Source organism: Pseudophryne corroboree, chromosome 2, assembly GCF_028390025.1.
Source record: "Pseudophryne corroboree isolate aPseCor3 chromosome 2, aPseCor3.hap2, whole genome shotgun sequence".
NCBI lineage: Eukaryota > Metazoa > Chordata > Amphibia > Anura > Myobatrachidae > Pseudophryne > Pseudophryne corroboree.
This window is the reverse complement of record NC_086445.1, coordinates 596,199,077-596,215,125: the sequence shown is the minus strand read 5'-3', so window position 1 is coordinate 596,215,125 and position 16,049 is coordinate 596,199,077. Positions and strand designations below refer to the sequence as shown.

The 16,049-nt window shown below is 47.6% G+C and overlaps 1 protein-coding gene across 2 annotated transcripts in view; it reads left to right on the top strand.

Moving 5' to 3' along the window:
- Positions 1 to 16,049, top strand: part of LOC135038279 (arf-GAP with SH3 domain, ANK repeat and PH domain-containing protein 3-like) — a 141,510-nt gene that overhangs the window by 67,086 nt on the left and 58,375 nt on the right. For both annotated transcript variants that reach the window (XM_063954637.1, XM_063954636.1), the window contains exons 17-19: positions 9,109 to 9,289; positions 9,388 to 9,473; positions 9,562 to 9,677. In XM_063954637.1, the coding sequence (XP_063810707.1) occupies positions 9,109 to 9,289; positions 9,388 to 9,473; positions 9,562 to 9,677 (383 nt within the window). The remainder of the gene's footprint in view (positions 1 to 9,108; positions 9,290 to 9,387; positions 9,474 to 9,561; positions 9,678 to 16,049) is intronic.

Below are 16,049 nucleotides of genomic sequence, written 5' to 3'. Positions count from 1 at the left end.
AGTCTGGCACTGTATATATGTAAAAACCCCCGCCATTTTTTCACACAGAAAGCGGGACAGAAGCCCACCACTGAGGGGGCGGGGCCTTCTTCCTCAGCACACCAGCTCCATTTTCTCTTCACAGCTCCGCTGGAAGCAGCTCCCCAGGCTCTCCCCTGCAGTATCCAGGTACAAGACGGGTTAAAAAGAGAGGGGTGGCACATAAATTTAGGCGCAAATAAGACATATAAAGCAGCTATTGGGTAAATCACTTATTATCAGTGAGAATCCCTGTGTTATATAGCGCTGTGGTGTGTGCTGGTATACTCTCTCTCTGTCTCCCCAAAGGACTTTGTGGGGTCCTGTCCTCAGTCTGAGCATTCCCTGTGTGTGTGCGGTGTGTCGGTACGGCTGTGTCGACATGTTTGATGAGGAAGGTTACGTGGAGGCGAAGCAAGGGCAGATAAGTGTGGTGTCGCCCCCGTCGGGGCCGACACCTGATTGGATGGATATGTGGAAGGTCTTAAATGACAATGTAAACTCCTTACATAAAAGGTTTGATGACGCTGCAGCCTTGGGACAGCCGGGGTCTCAGCCCGCGCCTGCCCAGGCGACTCAGAAATCGTCAGGGGCTCATAAACGCCCTCTATCTCAGATGGTTGACACAGATGTCGACACGGAGTCCGACTCCAGTGTCGACGATGATGAGGCACATTTACAGTCTAAAATGACCAAGGCCATCCGATACATGATTATTGCAATGAAAGATGTATTACACATTTCTGAGATTAACCCTGTTAATACCAAGAGGGTTTATATGTTTGGGGAGAAAAAGCAGCCAGTGACTTTTCCCCCATCTGATGAATTAAATGAATTGTGTGAAGAAGCGTGGAGTTCCCCTGATAAGAAATTAGTGATTTCTAAGAGGTTACTGATGGCGTACCCTTTCCCGCCAACGGACAGGTTACGTTGGGAAACATCCCCTAGGGTGGACAAGGCACTGACACGCTTATCTAAAAAGGTGGCCCTGCCGTCTCAGGATACGGCCGCCCTAAAGGAGCCTGCGGATAGAAAGCAGGAAGCTATCCTGAAGTCAGTGTATACACACTCTGGTACTCTACTGAGACCTGCTATTGCTTCAGCCTGGATGTGTAGTGCTGTAGCAGCGTGGACAGATACTCTGTTAGACGACATAGATTCCCTCGACAGAGATACCGTTTTGCTAACCCTGGGCCATATCAAAGACGTCACCTTATATATGCGGGATGCTCAGAGGGACATTTGCCTGCTGGGCTCTAGAATTAATGCTATGTCCATTTCTGCCAGGAGGGTCTTATGGACTCGGCAATGGACAGGAGATGCTGATTCTAAAAAACACATGGAGGTTTTGCCTTATAAGGGTGAGGAATTGTTTGGGTACGGTCTGTCGGACCTTGTGTCTACAGCGACAGCTGGAATGTTGACTTTCTTGCCTCAGGTTTCCTCACAGCCTAAGAAAGCACCGTATTATCAAATGCAGTCCTTTTGTTCCCAAAAAGGCAAGAGGGTCAGGGGCGCATCCTTTCTTGCCAGAGGCAGGGGTAGAGGTAAGAAGCTGCACCATGCAGCCAGTTCCCAGGAACAAAAGTCCTCCCCTGCTTCCACTAAGTCCACCGCATGACGTTGGGGCTCCACAGGCGGAGCCAGGTGCGGTGGGGGCGCGTCTCCGAAACTTCAGCAACCAGTGGGTTCGCTTCACAGGTGGATCTCTGGGCTATACAAATTGTATCTCAGGGATACAAGCTAATTATTTGCAGAACATTGCTACTCTTAGTAAAAATCTTGAGGGTAATTATTTGCAGAACATTGCTACTCTCTTAGTAAAAATCTTGCTGGTAATTGTTTGCTGAACATTGCACATTACATTGTATGTTTATAAAATTGTTTTAAGTGGTTTAATATCTGTAGTGTGCAAAAACTTATAGTGATTGACTTGGGTTTTCAAACCTCACATTTGTTAGCTGATTAACACCTATTGGTGGGAGGGTTGTTGTGTGGGGGAGGGGGTTGTAATCAGGACATATGTTTGTAGACCTATTTAGTCAGTAAAGCATAGGACGCCAGGCCTATTAGGACGCTGCAGTGGCTATTTTATGAAGTGGCTAGTTATAAAGTGGCAGCACAAAACAGCAGTGTTATACCTGTGTTAAACCGAAGGAAAACAGAAGGCAAAGAAACTAACAAGATAACAGAAGGACTGCATCACAACCACAAAACGCTGGAACTTTATGTGGCCTCTCCTCGCAGCAAACATGAAAACACCAAGACCAGGCTTAGCACCTCTCTGGCTGAGAACATCAAGCCTGCCCCCGGGCCTAACCCCCAAGATGAACAGGGAACTGTGGGGCACAGGACCAGGTTCAGCAGGGACATCCCCATTGCTTCGGAGTATTGAGTATGCCCCCCACATTCTCCTACCCACCCGTACTAAGATCTGATCAAAATGTTAGCCCAATCCTACTCTGCCACTAGTTACCTGCTATTTTTTTTTTCCCCCTCCATTGCTCGCTTCCACCCCACCATGTGTTTTTCCTGTAATGTTTACCTCCACTGATTGCACACCTTTCCATTGTGCCCTACATGCAGGGTACATCATACTACTACATAAGCATCAGTTTTCCCATATATGACCTTGGCCCTTGTATGGCTCACCTCCCACAGTGTAACCTCCAAAGTGCGCCCAACATGGCTGCCCCATATGGTACACTTGTGGATGGGATGAAAAGTACATAGGCCTGATGGTTTTGATGGAACCCTACTCTGAACTGTAGGACTCTGAAATCACCCCCATTTTGTGTCATCACTTCTAGGGGTGGACTATCCCACCCTGGGTAATCCTACGCCGAGCGCCTAAGATGGCTGCTGCACCTGGTACCTTGTGAGGGTGGAATACACAACCCTTGGAAGTTATTACCCAAAATGCCTGCACCAATCCTGCGTTATGCTTTCTGTGGGCTTAAGGTTTTCTTTTATGTCTGTTGCTTATCAATTGTTGTATTACTCAAATCCTCTGTATCATGTGCATTGTTTTTGATGTCTGTAAAGCGCCTTGAGTCCTGTTGGAGAAAGAGCGCTATATAAATAAAATTATTATTATTATTATTAAGCTGGAATTCGAAGCGACTCCCCCCCGCCGTTACCTCAAATCAGCCTTGCCAGCTCCCCCCATGGAAAGGGAGGTAGTACTGGCGGCAATTCACAAGCTGTACCTCCAGCAAGTGATTGTCAGGGTCCCCCTCCTTCAACAGGGAACGGGTTACTATTCCACAATGTTTGTGGTACCGAAACCGGACGGTTCGGTGAGACCCATTCTGAATTTAAAATCATTGAACACTTATATAAAGAAATTCAAGTTCAAAATGGAATCGCTCAGAGCGGTTATTGCAAGCCTGGAAGAGGGGGAGTTTAGGGTGTCGCTGGACATCAAAGATGCTTACTTGCATGTCCCCATTTACCCACCTCACCAGGAGTACCTCAGGTTTGTGGTACAGGACTGTCATTACCAGTTCCAGACGTTGCCGTTTGGCCTGTCCACGGCACCGAGAATATTTACCAAGTTAATGGCCGAAATGATGATACTCCTTCGGCAGAAGGGAGTTATAATTATCCCGTACTTGGACGATCTCCTCATAAAGGCGAGGTCCAGGGAGCAGTTGTTGATCAGTGTAGCACTCTCTCAGGAAGTGTTGCAACAGCACGGCTGGATTCTGAATGTTCCAAAGTCGCAGCTGATTCCTACGACGCGTCTGCTTTTCCTGGGCATGATTCTGGACACAGAACAGAAGAAGGTGTTTCTCCCGGTGGAGAAGGCCCAGGAATTAGCATCTCTGGTCAGGGACCTCCTGAAACCAAAACAGGTATCGGTGCATCACTGCATGCAAGTCCTGGGAAAGATGGTGGCTTCATACGAAGCCATTCCCTTCGGCAGGTTCCATGCGAGGATCTTTCAGTGGGATCTGTTGGACAAGTGGTCCGGATCGCATCTTCAGATGCATCGGCTGATCACCCTGTCCCCAAGGGCCAGGGTGTCTCTTCTGTGGTGGCTGCAGAGTGCTCACCTTCTCGAGGGCCGCAGGTTCGGCATACAGGACTGGGTCCTGGTGACCACGGAGGCAAGCCTCCGAGGGTGGGGGGCAGTCACTCAGGGAAGAAACTTCCAAGGGCTGTGGTCGAGTCTGGAGACTTCTCTACACATAAATATACTGGAACTAAGGGCCATTTACAACGCCCTGAGTCAAGCAGAGCCCCTGCTTCGAAACCGGCCAGTACTGATTCAGTCAGACAACATCACGGCGGTCGCCCATGTAAACCGCCAGGGCGGCACAAGAAGCAGGATGGCAATGGCGGAAGCCACAAAGATTCTTCGGTGGGCGGAGAATCACGTGCAAGCACTGTCAGCAGTGTTCAATCCGGGAGTGGACAACTGGGAAGCAGACTTTCTCAGCAGACACGACCTCCACCCGGGAGAGTGGGGACTTCATCAAGAAGTCTTCACACAGATCGCAAAGCGATGGGAACTGCCACAGGTGGACATGATGGCGTCCCGCCTCAACAAAAAGCTAAAAAGATATTGCGCCAGGTCAAGGGACCCTCAGGCGATAGCTGTGGACGCCCTAGTGACACCGTGGGTGTACCAGTCGGTATATGTGTTTCCTCCTCTTCCTCTCATACCCAAGGTACTGAGAATAGTAAGAAAGAGAGGAATAAGAACAATACTCATTGTTCTGGATTGGCCAAGAAGGACTTGGTACCCGGAACTGCAAAAAATGCGCACAGAGGACCCATGGCCTCTGCCTCTCAGACAGGACCTGCTGCAACAAGGGCCCTGTCTGTTCCAAGACTTACCGCGGCTGCGTTTGACGGCATGGCGGTTGAACGCCGGATCCTAGCTGAAAAAGGCATTCCGGATGAAGTTATTCCTACGCTGATAAAGGCTAGGAAAGACGTGACAGCAAAGCATTATCACCGTATATGGCGAAAATATGTTGCTTGGTGTGAGGCCAGGAAGGCCCCTACAGAGGAATTCCAGCTGGGTCGATTCCTGCACTTCCTACAGTCAGGGGTGACTATGGGCCTAAAATTGGGGTCCATAAAGGTCCAGATTTCGGCCCTATCCATTTTCTTTCATAAAGAACTGGCTTCACTGCCTGAGGTTCAGACGTTTGTTAAGGGAGTGCTGCATATGCAGCCCCCTTTTGTGCCACCAGTGGCACCCTGGGATCTTAACGTTGTGTTGGATTTCCTGAAATCCCACTGGTTTGAGCCACTTAGGACCGTGGAACTAAAGTATTTCACGTGGAAAGTGGTCATGCTGTTGGCCTTAGCATCGGCTAGGCGTGTGTCGGAATTGGCGGCTTTGTCATGTAAAAGCCCATATCTGATCTTCCATATGGACAGGGCAGAATTGAGGACTCGTCCCCAATTTCTCCCAAAGGTGGTATCATCGTTTCATTTGAATCAACCTATTGTGGTGCTGCGGCTACTCGGGTCTTGGAGGACTCCAAGTTACTGGACGTAGTCAGGGCTTTGAAAATATATGTTTCCAGAACGGCTGGAGTCAGGAAGACTGACTCGCTGTTTATCCTGCATGCACCCAACAAGCTGGGTGCTCCTGCTTCAAAGCAAACTATTGCGCGCTGGATCTGTAGCACGATTCAGCTAGCTCATTCTGCGGCTGGATTGCCGCATCCAAAATCAGTAAAAGCCCATTCCACAAGGAAGGTGGGCTCTTCTTGGGCGGCTGCCCGAGGGGTCTCGGCTTTACAACTTTGCCGAGCTGCTACTTGGTCGGGTTCAAACACATTTGCAAAGTTCTACAAGTTTGATACCCTGGCTGAGAGGACCTTGTGTTTGTTCATTCGGTGCTGCAGAGTCATCCGCACTCTCCCGCCCGTTTGGGAGCTTTGGTATAATCCCCATGGTCCTTACGGAGTTCCCAGCATCCACTAGGACGTCAGAGAAAATAAGAATTTACTCACCGGTAATTCTATTTCTCGTAGTCTGTAGTGGATGCTGGGCGCCCGTCCCAAGTGCGGACTTTCTGCAATACGTGTATATAGTTATTGCTTAAATAAGGGTTATTGTTATGAGCCATCCGTTGAGTGAGGCTCAGTTGTTGTTCATACTGTTAACTGGGTAAGGTTATCACAAGTTGTACGGTGTGATTGGTGTGGCTGGTATGAGTCTTACCCTGGATTCAAATTTCCTTTCCTTGTAATGTCAGCTCGTCCGGGCACAGTTTCCCTAACTGAGGTCTGTAGGAGGGGCATAGAGGGAGGAGCCAGTGCACACCAGATAGTACCTAATCTTTTCTTTAGAGTGCCCAGTCTCCTGCGGAGCCCGTCTATTCCCCATGGTCCTTACGGAGTTCCCAGCATCCACTACGGACTACGAGAAATAGAATTACCGGTGAGTAAATTCTTATTATCGACCAACAATATTATCGTTGGTTGATTTTTCCTGCACACTGGACGATATTGATGGTCAGTTTGGACGATATGAGAGTACATCCATCCATATCGCAACATTCATCGTTGTTACATACACACTGGAAGATATAAACCATTTATCATTCATTTTTGAACGATATTGTTCATATCGACCATCGTAATCACTAAGGGGTATATTCAATTAAGGTCAAAACTGCCGTCTTGTCGAAAACAACGGCAGTTTTCGACTTTTTCAGGTCGGAAGGGGTTCCGACCTATTCAGTCCCCAGCATTTTTATTCGTCAAGTCGGGGATTTCGACTTGTCGAATAGTACGTGAATTGGCGATATAGCTGCCGATTCGCGTACTTCTGCGGGAAACTGAGCCAAATTCGACAGGTTTTGGCCCCGTTTCCGACCATCTCAGTTCGACTTGAGATGAGGGACCTGAGAGGAGGAGAGGGGGGAGAGCCGCGGGCAGACGTGGGACAGCAGCGCTACAGCACAGCGCTGCAGGAGGATGTGTCACAGCCGCCGCTCACGGCAGCATCCACCCAGCTCCAGCAAGTAAGGTCCCGCTTGCTGGAGCCGGGTGGACGCTGCCGTGAGGTCTGGCGGCAGTACCTGCAGCGCTGCTGTCCCCCGTCTGCCCGCGGCTGTCCCACCTCTCCCCCCTCTTCGGGCCCTCATCTCAATTCGACTTTTTTAAAGCCGAATTGAGATGGGCATTGAATAGCCGTTGTCGGATCCATTCCGACAAATGCATGTCGGAATGGATCCGACCTCAGTTTAATATACCCCTAAGTGTGTAGGGCCCATTAGTTACTCCAAGAACTCCTTTTATACTACCAGCTGTAAATCACATTCTTCAAAGCATTTTCTATCATCTGGCACCGTGCAATCATGATCGTGATAGTGTGTTGTATGGACATATCCCCTTAGAAGTTTTTCATATGCCAATTAAACATATGAGCGCCAGTATTTTAAAGCACTATCCTATATAACTCATATCTAGTGGCGGCTCCAGCAGAGGAGCACAAGAGATATCATAAACATTTGGTTATCTCATATTCTTCATTCAACCCAACAGGAGCAAGTTTGTCTGATGTTAATATCCAAAAGGACTCCCTTTTTGTCAGTTGGGTCAATCTGTCTCCCCCTCTCTTATCCAGGCCTCACAAATTCTATACCATTGACCGTCAATAGATCCGGATTACAACTCTGCCAGTTCTTAAAATGACGTGCTTTCCTAAACCATGTTTGTTATGGGTTCCAACGTGTCATACCCATGTGGCATGGGGAGTATACACATTTCCACTAATTTGGCTCATATAAGGTTAAACATGCAAAATGACACAATGCATAGTTTCTTACCCTCCTCCATTTTGCAGGAGACTCCCTGAAATAGTAGCAGTTTCCCTGACTCCCTAAATAGACCACCAATCTCTCTGATTACACCTTACCCCCATTATGTAGCTGTTACATTCTTGGGGAAAAAGTGAAATCAGAGAAACTGTACATACATTCAAATGGGATCATCAGTGCCATTTCCCTGTATTGGTTATATTTCCCTATGGCTACATACATATTAAATAAGGTTTACCGTGGCCACTTACAGTATATGGAACCTCTTGTTACTTTCACATCTCCCTGAAATGCTTTTTCAAAAGTAGGCAAGTGTGCCACAATGTGTGTTTTTCTGTAGATCTTCTACACCACACCCGTTTGATATTACAAGTGTGCTCTAAAATATGAATTTGAGAACAGCTTTGTTTTCCCTATGTAGTTCAATCCACTGGGACAGGTTATCATGTATATAGCATTACAGTTAATTTAGTGTTTATACATCATATAATTAGATGAAATGCCTAACACATGAATAATGTTTATTTAATTTTTACTCTAATTATACCCCTTTCACATCTCCAATGCCGGATCCAACCCGGGAATTGGAAATGGGTCCTTCCCGGGTGGGATCCGGCATTGGACCCTAACTGCAGGCTTCCCGACCCGGCAATTTGCCGGGTCAGTTGTCATAGCGGCGGTAGGGTGGACGCCGACGGGGAGGGGCGGAGGCGGCGCTGGGAGATAAGCTCGCCTCCGCGCCACCTCTCCCTATGTAGTGAACAGGTGCCGGGTCGCATGGACCTGGGAACACATTCCCGCTGCCACTGACCCTTTATTCAACCTGGGAATAAAACTGCTTTATTCCCGGGTTGAATTACCAGGTCAGGCGACCCGGGAATTCGACCATGGCCCTTTCACACCGCACACCGACCCGTGTCCACCCGGCAATATGCCATGTCGATACCGGGTTATTTGTGCAGTGTGAAAGGGGTATAAATAGTTGATAGTTCTTTGGAACATTGGATTAAGTAATGGGCAGTCAGACACAGGTGAAAAGCGTTTGTATTGAGTTTGTACTATATATATATATATATATATATATATATATATATATAGCACATTTTAGTTGCAATGTACTCATAATACCACAGATAAACTTCTGCAGGCTTAGAAAGCAGGATACAGACCAATGCCTACTGCAAACTTTCGCTTTGTAATATGTAAATATTTGACAGTGGTATAATATTCGAGTTCTCTGTCTGTCTCTTGGAAGGGGATACATGTATAATTTTGTAGGGATCATTCTGTATCAATAGGACCGCCAGGAAGGATTATATTACTGCCAAATACGTGGAGCACAGTTTTGTGGACAGGGTAAAGAACATTGCTGTGCAGGGACTCAGAGATGCCATTCAGAGGCATGATCTGATGGCACTGCTACGGAACATGGCACATGGAACCGATCTATGCAAACCACTTCCACCTGAAGAAGGCCAGGTATTTCACGTTCTAACAAGAATGCCAGGATAACGCTCCTTCTGCAAATATGGCCTCTCCCTCCTATCTGATCCTTGTCTTACATCCTTTTTCTACAGTCTCTCAGTGAGTGTCCACTTTACCTGGCTGTCTGTCTGTGTGAGAGAAACTCGCTCCCAGTGGTGGATTTCCTCATCCAGAATGGGTATGTACCATGCCACACAGACACATGGACAGATATACTTTGTATAGAATGAGAATCTCTTTTACTGGATGGATGACTGTTTTCACAGGGGAGCTCAGGAAAAGGTTTCAGCAGATGGACAAACAGCTCTGCATTATGCGGTCAAATATAACAAACCAGATTGCATCCGGCTTCTCCTGAGAGCAAAGGCATCTGTGAATACTGGTAACCACATGTCTCACATCTTTCTATTCTTCCTAATGAAATGCTTGCCTCTATCTCACACTTTTTAATATTGTATTTTTATTGAAGATTTCTTCAAACAGAGGGTGATTCAGATCTGATCATTGCTGTGCGTTTTCGCACAACAGGCGATCAGGTCCTAACTGCGCATGCGTATGCACGCACGTCGGACAACAACAAAGGGCATCGCCAGACAGCGACAGGATGGTGCGAAAAATCCGATTGCACGGGCGTTCGCAAGGTGATTGACAGGGAGAGGCCGTTTGTGGGTGGTAACTGAGCGTTTATTGTCCAGAAAAACGCAGCTGTGCCCAAGTGTTTTCAGGGAGGGTGTCTGACGTCGGCTCCGGCCCCCGACCAACCTGTTCTCATCGCACTGTAGGAGTAAGTCCTGGGCTGCGCAGAGACTGCACACAGTGGATTTTTGCAGCTCGGCTACACATGCAATCGCACACTTGCACTGCGAGTTTACACTCCCCCTAAGGGCGGCGACTATCTGATCGCAGGACAGCAAAGTTTGCAGCCCAGCGATCAGATCTTAATCACCCCCACAGTGTAGAAAGTAATTTTCTCTTACGTCCTAGAGGATGCTGGTGTCCACATTAGTACCATGGGGTATAGACGGGTCCACTAGGAGCCATTGGCACTTTAAGATTTTGAGAGTGTGGGCTGGCTCCTCCCTCTATGCCCCTCCTACCAGACTCCGTTTAGAAAATGTGCCCGGAGGAGCCGGTCACAACTAGGGGAGCTCCATAGGAGTTTCTTTAGTTTTATTTTCTCATACGTCCTAGAGGATGCTGGGGATGCTTCAAGAACCATCGGGTATAGACGGGATCCGCAGGAGACGTAGGCACACTTTAAGACTTTGATTGGGTGTGAACTGGCTCCTCCCTCTATGCCCCTACTCCAGACTCCAGTTTAAGTTTAGATTCTGTGCCCAGCGAGACTGGTCACACACAGGGGAGCTCTACTGAGTTTCTCTGAAAAGACTTTATGTTAGGTTTATTATTTTCAGGGAGACCTGCTGGCAACAGGCTCCCTGCTTTGTGGGAGTGAGGGGAGAGAAGCAGACCTACTTCTTCTGAGTTCAAGGGCTCTGCTTCTTAGGCTACTGGACACCATTAGATCCAGAGGGTTCGATCACTTGGTACGCCTAGCTGCTTGTTCCCGGAGCCGCACCGTCACCCCCCTCACAGAGCCAGAAGAAAGAAGCCGGGTGAGTAAAAGAAGAAAAGAAGACTTCAGTGATGGCAGAAGACTTCAGTGTTGAGGTACCGCAGCGGTCGCACTGCGCACCATGCTCCCACACACACAGCGGCACTGACAGGGTGCAGGCGCAGGGGGGGGCGCCCTGGGCAGCATGAACACTGAAGTTGTAAACTGGCAAAAATGTGTATTAAAAGTGCCTGGGCACTAAATATAGGACCCCCGCCAGTATAATGTGTAGATTTGAGCGGGACTGAAGCGCGCCGATGAGGGGGCGTGGCTTAGCCCTCACAGCTCTATGCAGCGCCATTTTCTCCTCACAGACGCTGGTCCTTCCTGAACACTGCTGCATGGATCAGAGTGGAAAACGAGGAAGGGGGGGGGGGGGGGGCACAGTGGTTTGGTGTAATATAAAGTGAAATAAAAACACTATATCATGGGCGCTGGGGAAAATGAGCTGGTAAACTCCTTCTGTGTTTCCATGACAGAATGTACTGGGGTCTATCGCTTATAGCCAGTGTAATGTCGGTGGGTGTTTGGTACACGTGTGTCGGCATATTTGAGGCTGAGGGCTCTGCCACAAAGGGAATGACTATGTCGGGGCTGTCGACTCCTAATGGTAGTGTGTACATGCAAATATGTCAACATGTCAGTAGAGGTATATTTTTCCCAAGAGAAAACTATATGGGAGACACAGACGTGGGGGGTGTCCCTGTCGGCACCAACAATATCTGACTGGGTGGATATGGACATTATATTATGATGCATATCAGATAGAGCTATACTTATATGTAATATGTATGTATAGTATGATTATATAGGTCTGTGGCATGATCACAGACGTGATAATATTATGGAGGGAGTCATATTCGTAGAATAGATTTCTCTCAGACACCTCAGGGGCGCAAAAATGTTATTTTGCCCAGTTACTACTCCCTGAGATCGACTCGAAAATCTTTCTTAGGTCGACCATAATGTTTCCTGATCAGATCCTCAAAAATTGGCATTCAGTACCTGTTCATACACACTAGAACATAGTAACGTCACTAGGGACCTTGCTGTTCCTGACAAGAAAAATATATATGTGTATGTATATATGTATATATATTTATATATAGATATGTGTGTATAGGTGCATTGGCAGGTATATAGGTATATATGTATGTTTGTATGTATATAAAGATATTTATAATGAATGCTGAGGTAAGGTTTGTCCTTTTCAATGGATAGAAGGTGAGAGTCACCCCCTGGTCTGCACGGGGCCCTGTCACAAAGGATCGTATGCAGGAAGATATGTGATACTCTAATTATGTGTCCGCATGTACGTTGTTTATGCTTGCATTACATGCGCATGGGGGAGTAGTTGTATGCAACTTAAGTTGAGTCATGTCTATATCATTGCCGCATACTGCCGTGCGACTACAAGGGATATTGGACTCTTGTTTTCGCGAGCCACTTCCATGGCGGTCTCGACTTGGAGGGCGTTGTGGATTCACCAAGGAAATGCTGAGGCTGACTTCGAGAAGAACTGGAGTCTCTTCCCTATGAAGGTGAAACCTGGTTTGGGGATGGCTTTGTTAAGTTGATCTCGGCAGATACCACTGGTAAGTCTACCTTCTTGACCTATGTCCCCTCACAACGGTTGGTGACGCATTTTTCTGGGATGCAGTCATTTCGACCGAATGGATACGGTTTTCCCTTTCTTTGCAGGTAGAGGAAGGTGAAAAGGTAAGAGGTCAGCAGCCTTTTCAAGTTCGCAGAAACAGGAATCATCCTCTGTTTCTACCACATCCACCGCCTGTCGCTGGGTCTATCTTGCGGGAGCCCACACCGGTGGGACCACGTCTGATACTATTCAGTCAGTCCTGGAACGGACATGGACCAGTGAGTTTAATGAATAGAGTCCCAAGGGGGCCATACTGGAGTTTCCAGACGATTCCCCTCTCTGATTTTTCAAATAAACCTTTCCAATTCTCCTCTGGACGGGGAGGTAGTATACGACGCCATACAAGAGTTGGGTCAGGATCAGGTCATTGCCCTGCTGTCCCGGTCGCAAAAAAAAAAAAGAAAGAAAGGATAAAAGCTGTGATTCAAGCTTTTTGTGCTTCTGAGGCCGGAAGGCTTGGTCGGAACAATTCCAAACAATTTCTACTTAAGAAGTTGAACTACAAGATGGAATCTCTCGGGGCAGGGATCTCCAATCTGTTAGGAGAAAGAGGGTCTAAATACGGTTCTACCGCATTAGGCTTACCTGGTTTTGCTATTCAGGTTTGTCAGTGCCAATTCACTGGAGTGATGGCGGTATGATGGTTTTCTTCAATAGTAAAAGAGTCATTATTACTCTGTACTGGGACGCTCTCCGGCGTAAGGGGGGAGGGTAAGAAACAAGTGGTGCAAAACGTTGTTTTATCCCTGACGGAGCTTCAACAAAGTGGTATACTCCTAAATTTACCAGAATCACGGTTGATCCCAACGACGCGGTTGTCGACGTTGAAAAAGATGTTGGATACAGAACTGTTGAGAGTTAGTTTCTTCCAATGGAAAGAACTTTGAAGATCCAGAGTCGGGTCAGATCTACAACAGTGTCAATCCATCAATACGTTCCACTGATGACAAACAGTTGCGGCCTACGAGGCCATTCAGTGAGCAGGTTAAATGCCAGAGAGTTTTTTAGCGGGACCAATTGGACATGTGGTCCGGGTCTCACCTGCACATGCACCGGAAAATAATCTTATCTTCCAGGACCAGAATTTGTCTCCTGTGGTGGCTGCTCAGTTCTCACCTCCTAGAGGGCCGAAGGTTCGCGATCCACAATGGGATCCTGGGGTCCATGGATGCAAGTCTCCAGGGCCGGGGAGCAGTCATTCAGGGGGAAACGAATTTCCAGGGAAAATGGTCAAGCCAGAAAGCTTGTCTGCACATAAACATTCTGGAACACCTTGTTCGTGGTCTGCCCGTCTTAATTCAGTTGGACTACATACAGCAGTGGCGTACGTAAACCATCAGGGCAGATTGGAGAGCAGAGCGGAGATGGCAGATGCCACAAAAGTTTTCCGCTGGGTGGAAAGGCATGTAAACGCTCTTTCAGCGATCTTCAGTTCGGGTGTAGACAACTGGGAAACAGACTTCCTCAGCAGACACGAGAAGTGGGGTCTTCATCAAGAGGTCTTTGCAGAAGTGTCAAGTCATTGGGGAATTCCTAAAATAGACATGTTGACGTTTCGCCTCAATAAGAAACTTCCAAAATATTGTTCCAGGTCAAGGGACCCTCAAGTAATAGAGGTGGACGCCCTGGTGACACCGTGGGTGTTTCAGGCGGTCTAGGTGTTCCCTCCACTTCCAATCATTCCAAGGTGATAAAGCTCAGAAGAGGAACAAGGGTTCAGGCGATACTCTTTGTTCCAGACTGGCCAAGGAGGGCCTGGTATCCAGATCTTCAGGAGTTGCTCATAGAAGATCCCTGACCTCTTCTTCTTCGAGAGGTCCTGCTACAACAGGGGCCGTGCGTGTATCAAGACTTACCGCGGCTGCGCTGACGGCATGGCGGTTGAACGCCAAATCATAGCCCGGAAGGGTATTCCCAGTGAAGTCATTCCAACACTTCTTTAGGCTAGAAAAGAAGTAACGGAAAAGCGTTACCACCGTATTTGGAGGAAATATGTGTCTTGGTGTGAATCCAAGAAAGCTCCTAAAACGGAGGATTTTCAGCTGGGGCGGTTGCTCCATATTTTACAAGCAAGTGTGGAGGCGGGCCTAAAGTTAGGCTCCATTAAAGTACAAATTTCGGCCTTATCAATTTTCTTTCAGAAGGAAAGGCCTTCCTTCCAGAAATACAGACCTTCTTGAAAGGCGTGTTGCACATCCAACCTCCCTTTGTGCTCCCTGTGGCTCCATGGGATCTTAAGGTGCTGTTGCAGTTCCTGAAATCTCATGGGTTTGAACCTTTACATAAGGTTGCATTAAAATTTCTTGCTTGGAAAGTGGCCATGATGTTGGCCCTTAGCATCCGCAAGGCGGGTATCTGAATTGGCGGCTTTGTCTCACAAAAGCCCTATTTAATCTTCCATGCTGATACAGCGGAGTTGAGAACTTGTCAGCAATTTCTGCCAAAAGTGGTTTCACGTAAACCAGCCTATTGTGGTGCTAGTGACTACTGACACCTTGGTGGAATCGAAGTCTCTCGATGTGGTCAGAGCTTTAAAAATATATGTTGCCAGAACGGCTCATATTAGGAAAACAGAGGCTATGTTTGTCCTAGGGGCTCCCAACAAGATTGGGGCTCCTGCTTCCAAGCAGACTATTGCGCGCTGGATCTGTAATACGATTCAGCAGGATTGCCGTTACCAAAATCGGTGAAGGCCCATTCTGCTAGAGAGTTGGGCTCATCCTGGGCGGCTGACAGAGTGGTCTCGGCATTACAGCTTTGCTGAGCTGCTATTTGGTCGGGATCAAACACCTTTACGAAGTTACAAGTTTGATATCCTGGCTGATGTGGACCTCTTGTTTGGTCAATCGGTGCTGCAGAGTCGTCCGCACTCTCCCGCCCGTTCTAGAGCTTTGGTATAAACCCCATGATTCTTGAAGCATCCCCAGCATCCTCTAGGACGTATGAGAAAATTGGATTTTAATACCTACTGGTAAATCCTTTTCTCTTAGTCCGTAGAGGATGCTGGGCGCCTGTCCCAGTGCGTACTGTATCTGCAGTTATTGGGTATGTTTCAGTGGCGTAACTTTGTCACAGTTGCCCGGAGGCAAGTTCATACCAGTTGCCCCCCCCCCCCCCCCCCCCTTATATTTAGATAAATATACGTGTGTGCGTGTGTGTGTGTGTGTGTGTGTGTGTGTGTGTGTGTGTATGGAGAGTTCTGATTTTTTTTTTATATACTGTATATATACATTTCATTGTCTTTTATTTTAAATCACACATTTCTTAGTAGTCCTACCCAGGATTAGAACCCACTGACAGCAGACACTTTGCTGATGGAGCTATTTGCTTAAGTACAGGAAGCATGAGAATTGTGACTATATGAAGTTATGTGTAATTTTCAGAGAAGTAACTTCATATAGTGAAAAGATAGCAGCAGCCATCAATTAACTTATTTCAATGGTGTCACAGAATGGGGGGGAGAAGAGCCCCCATTCAGAGCA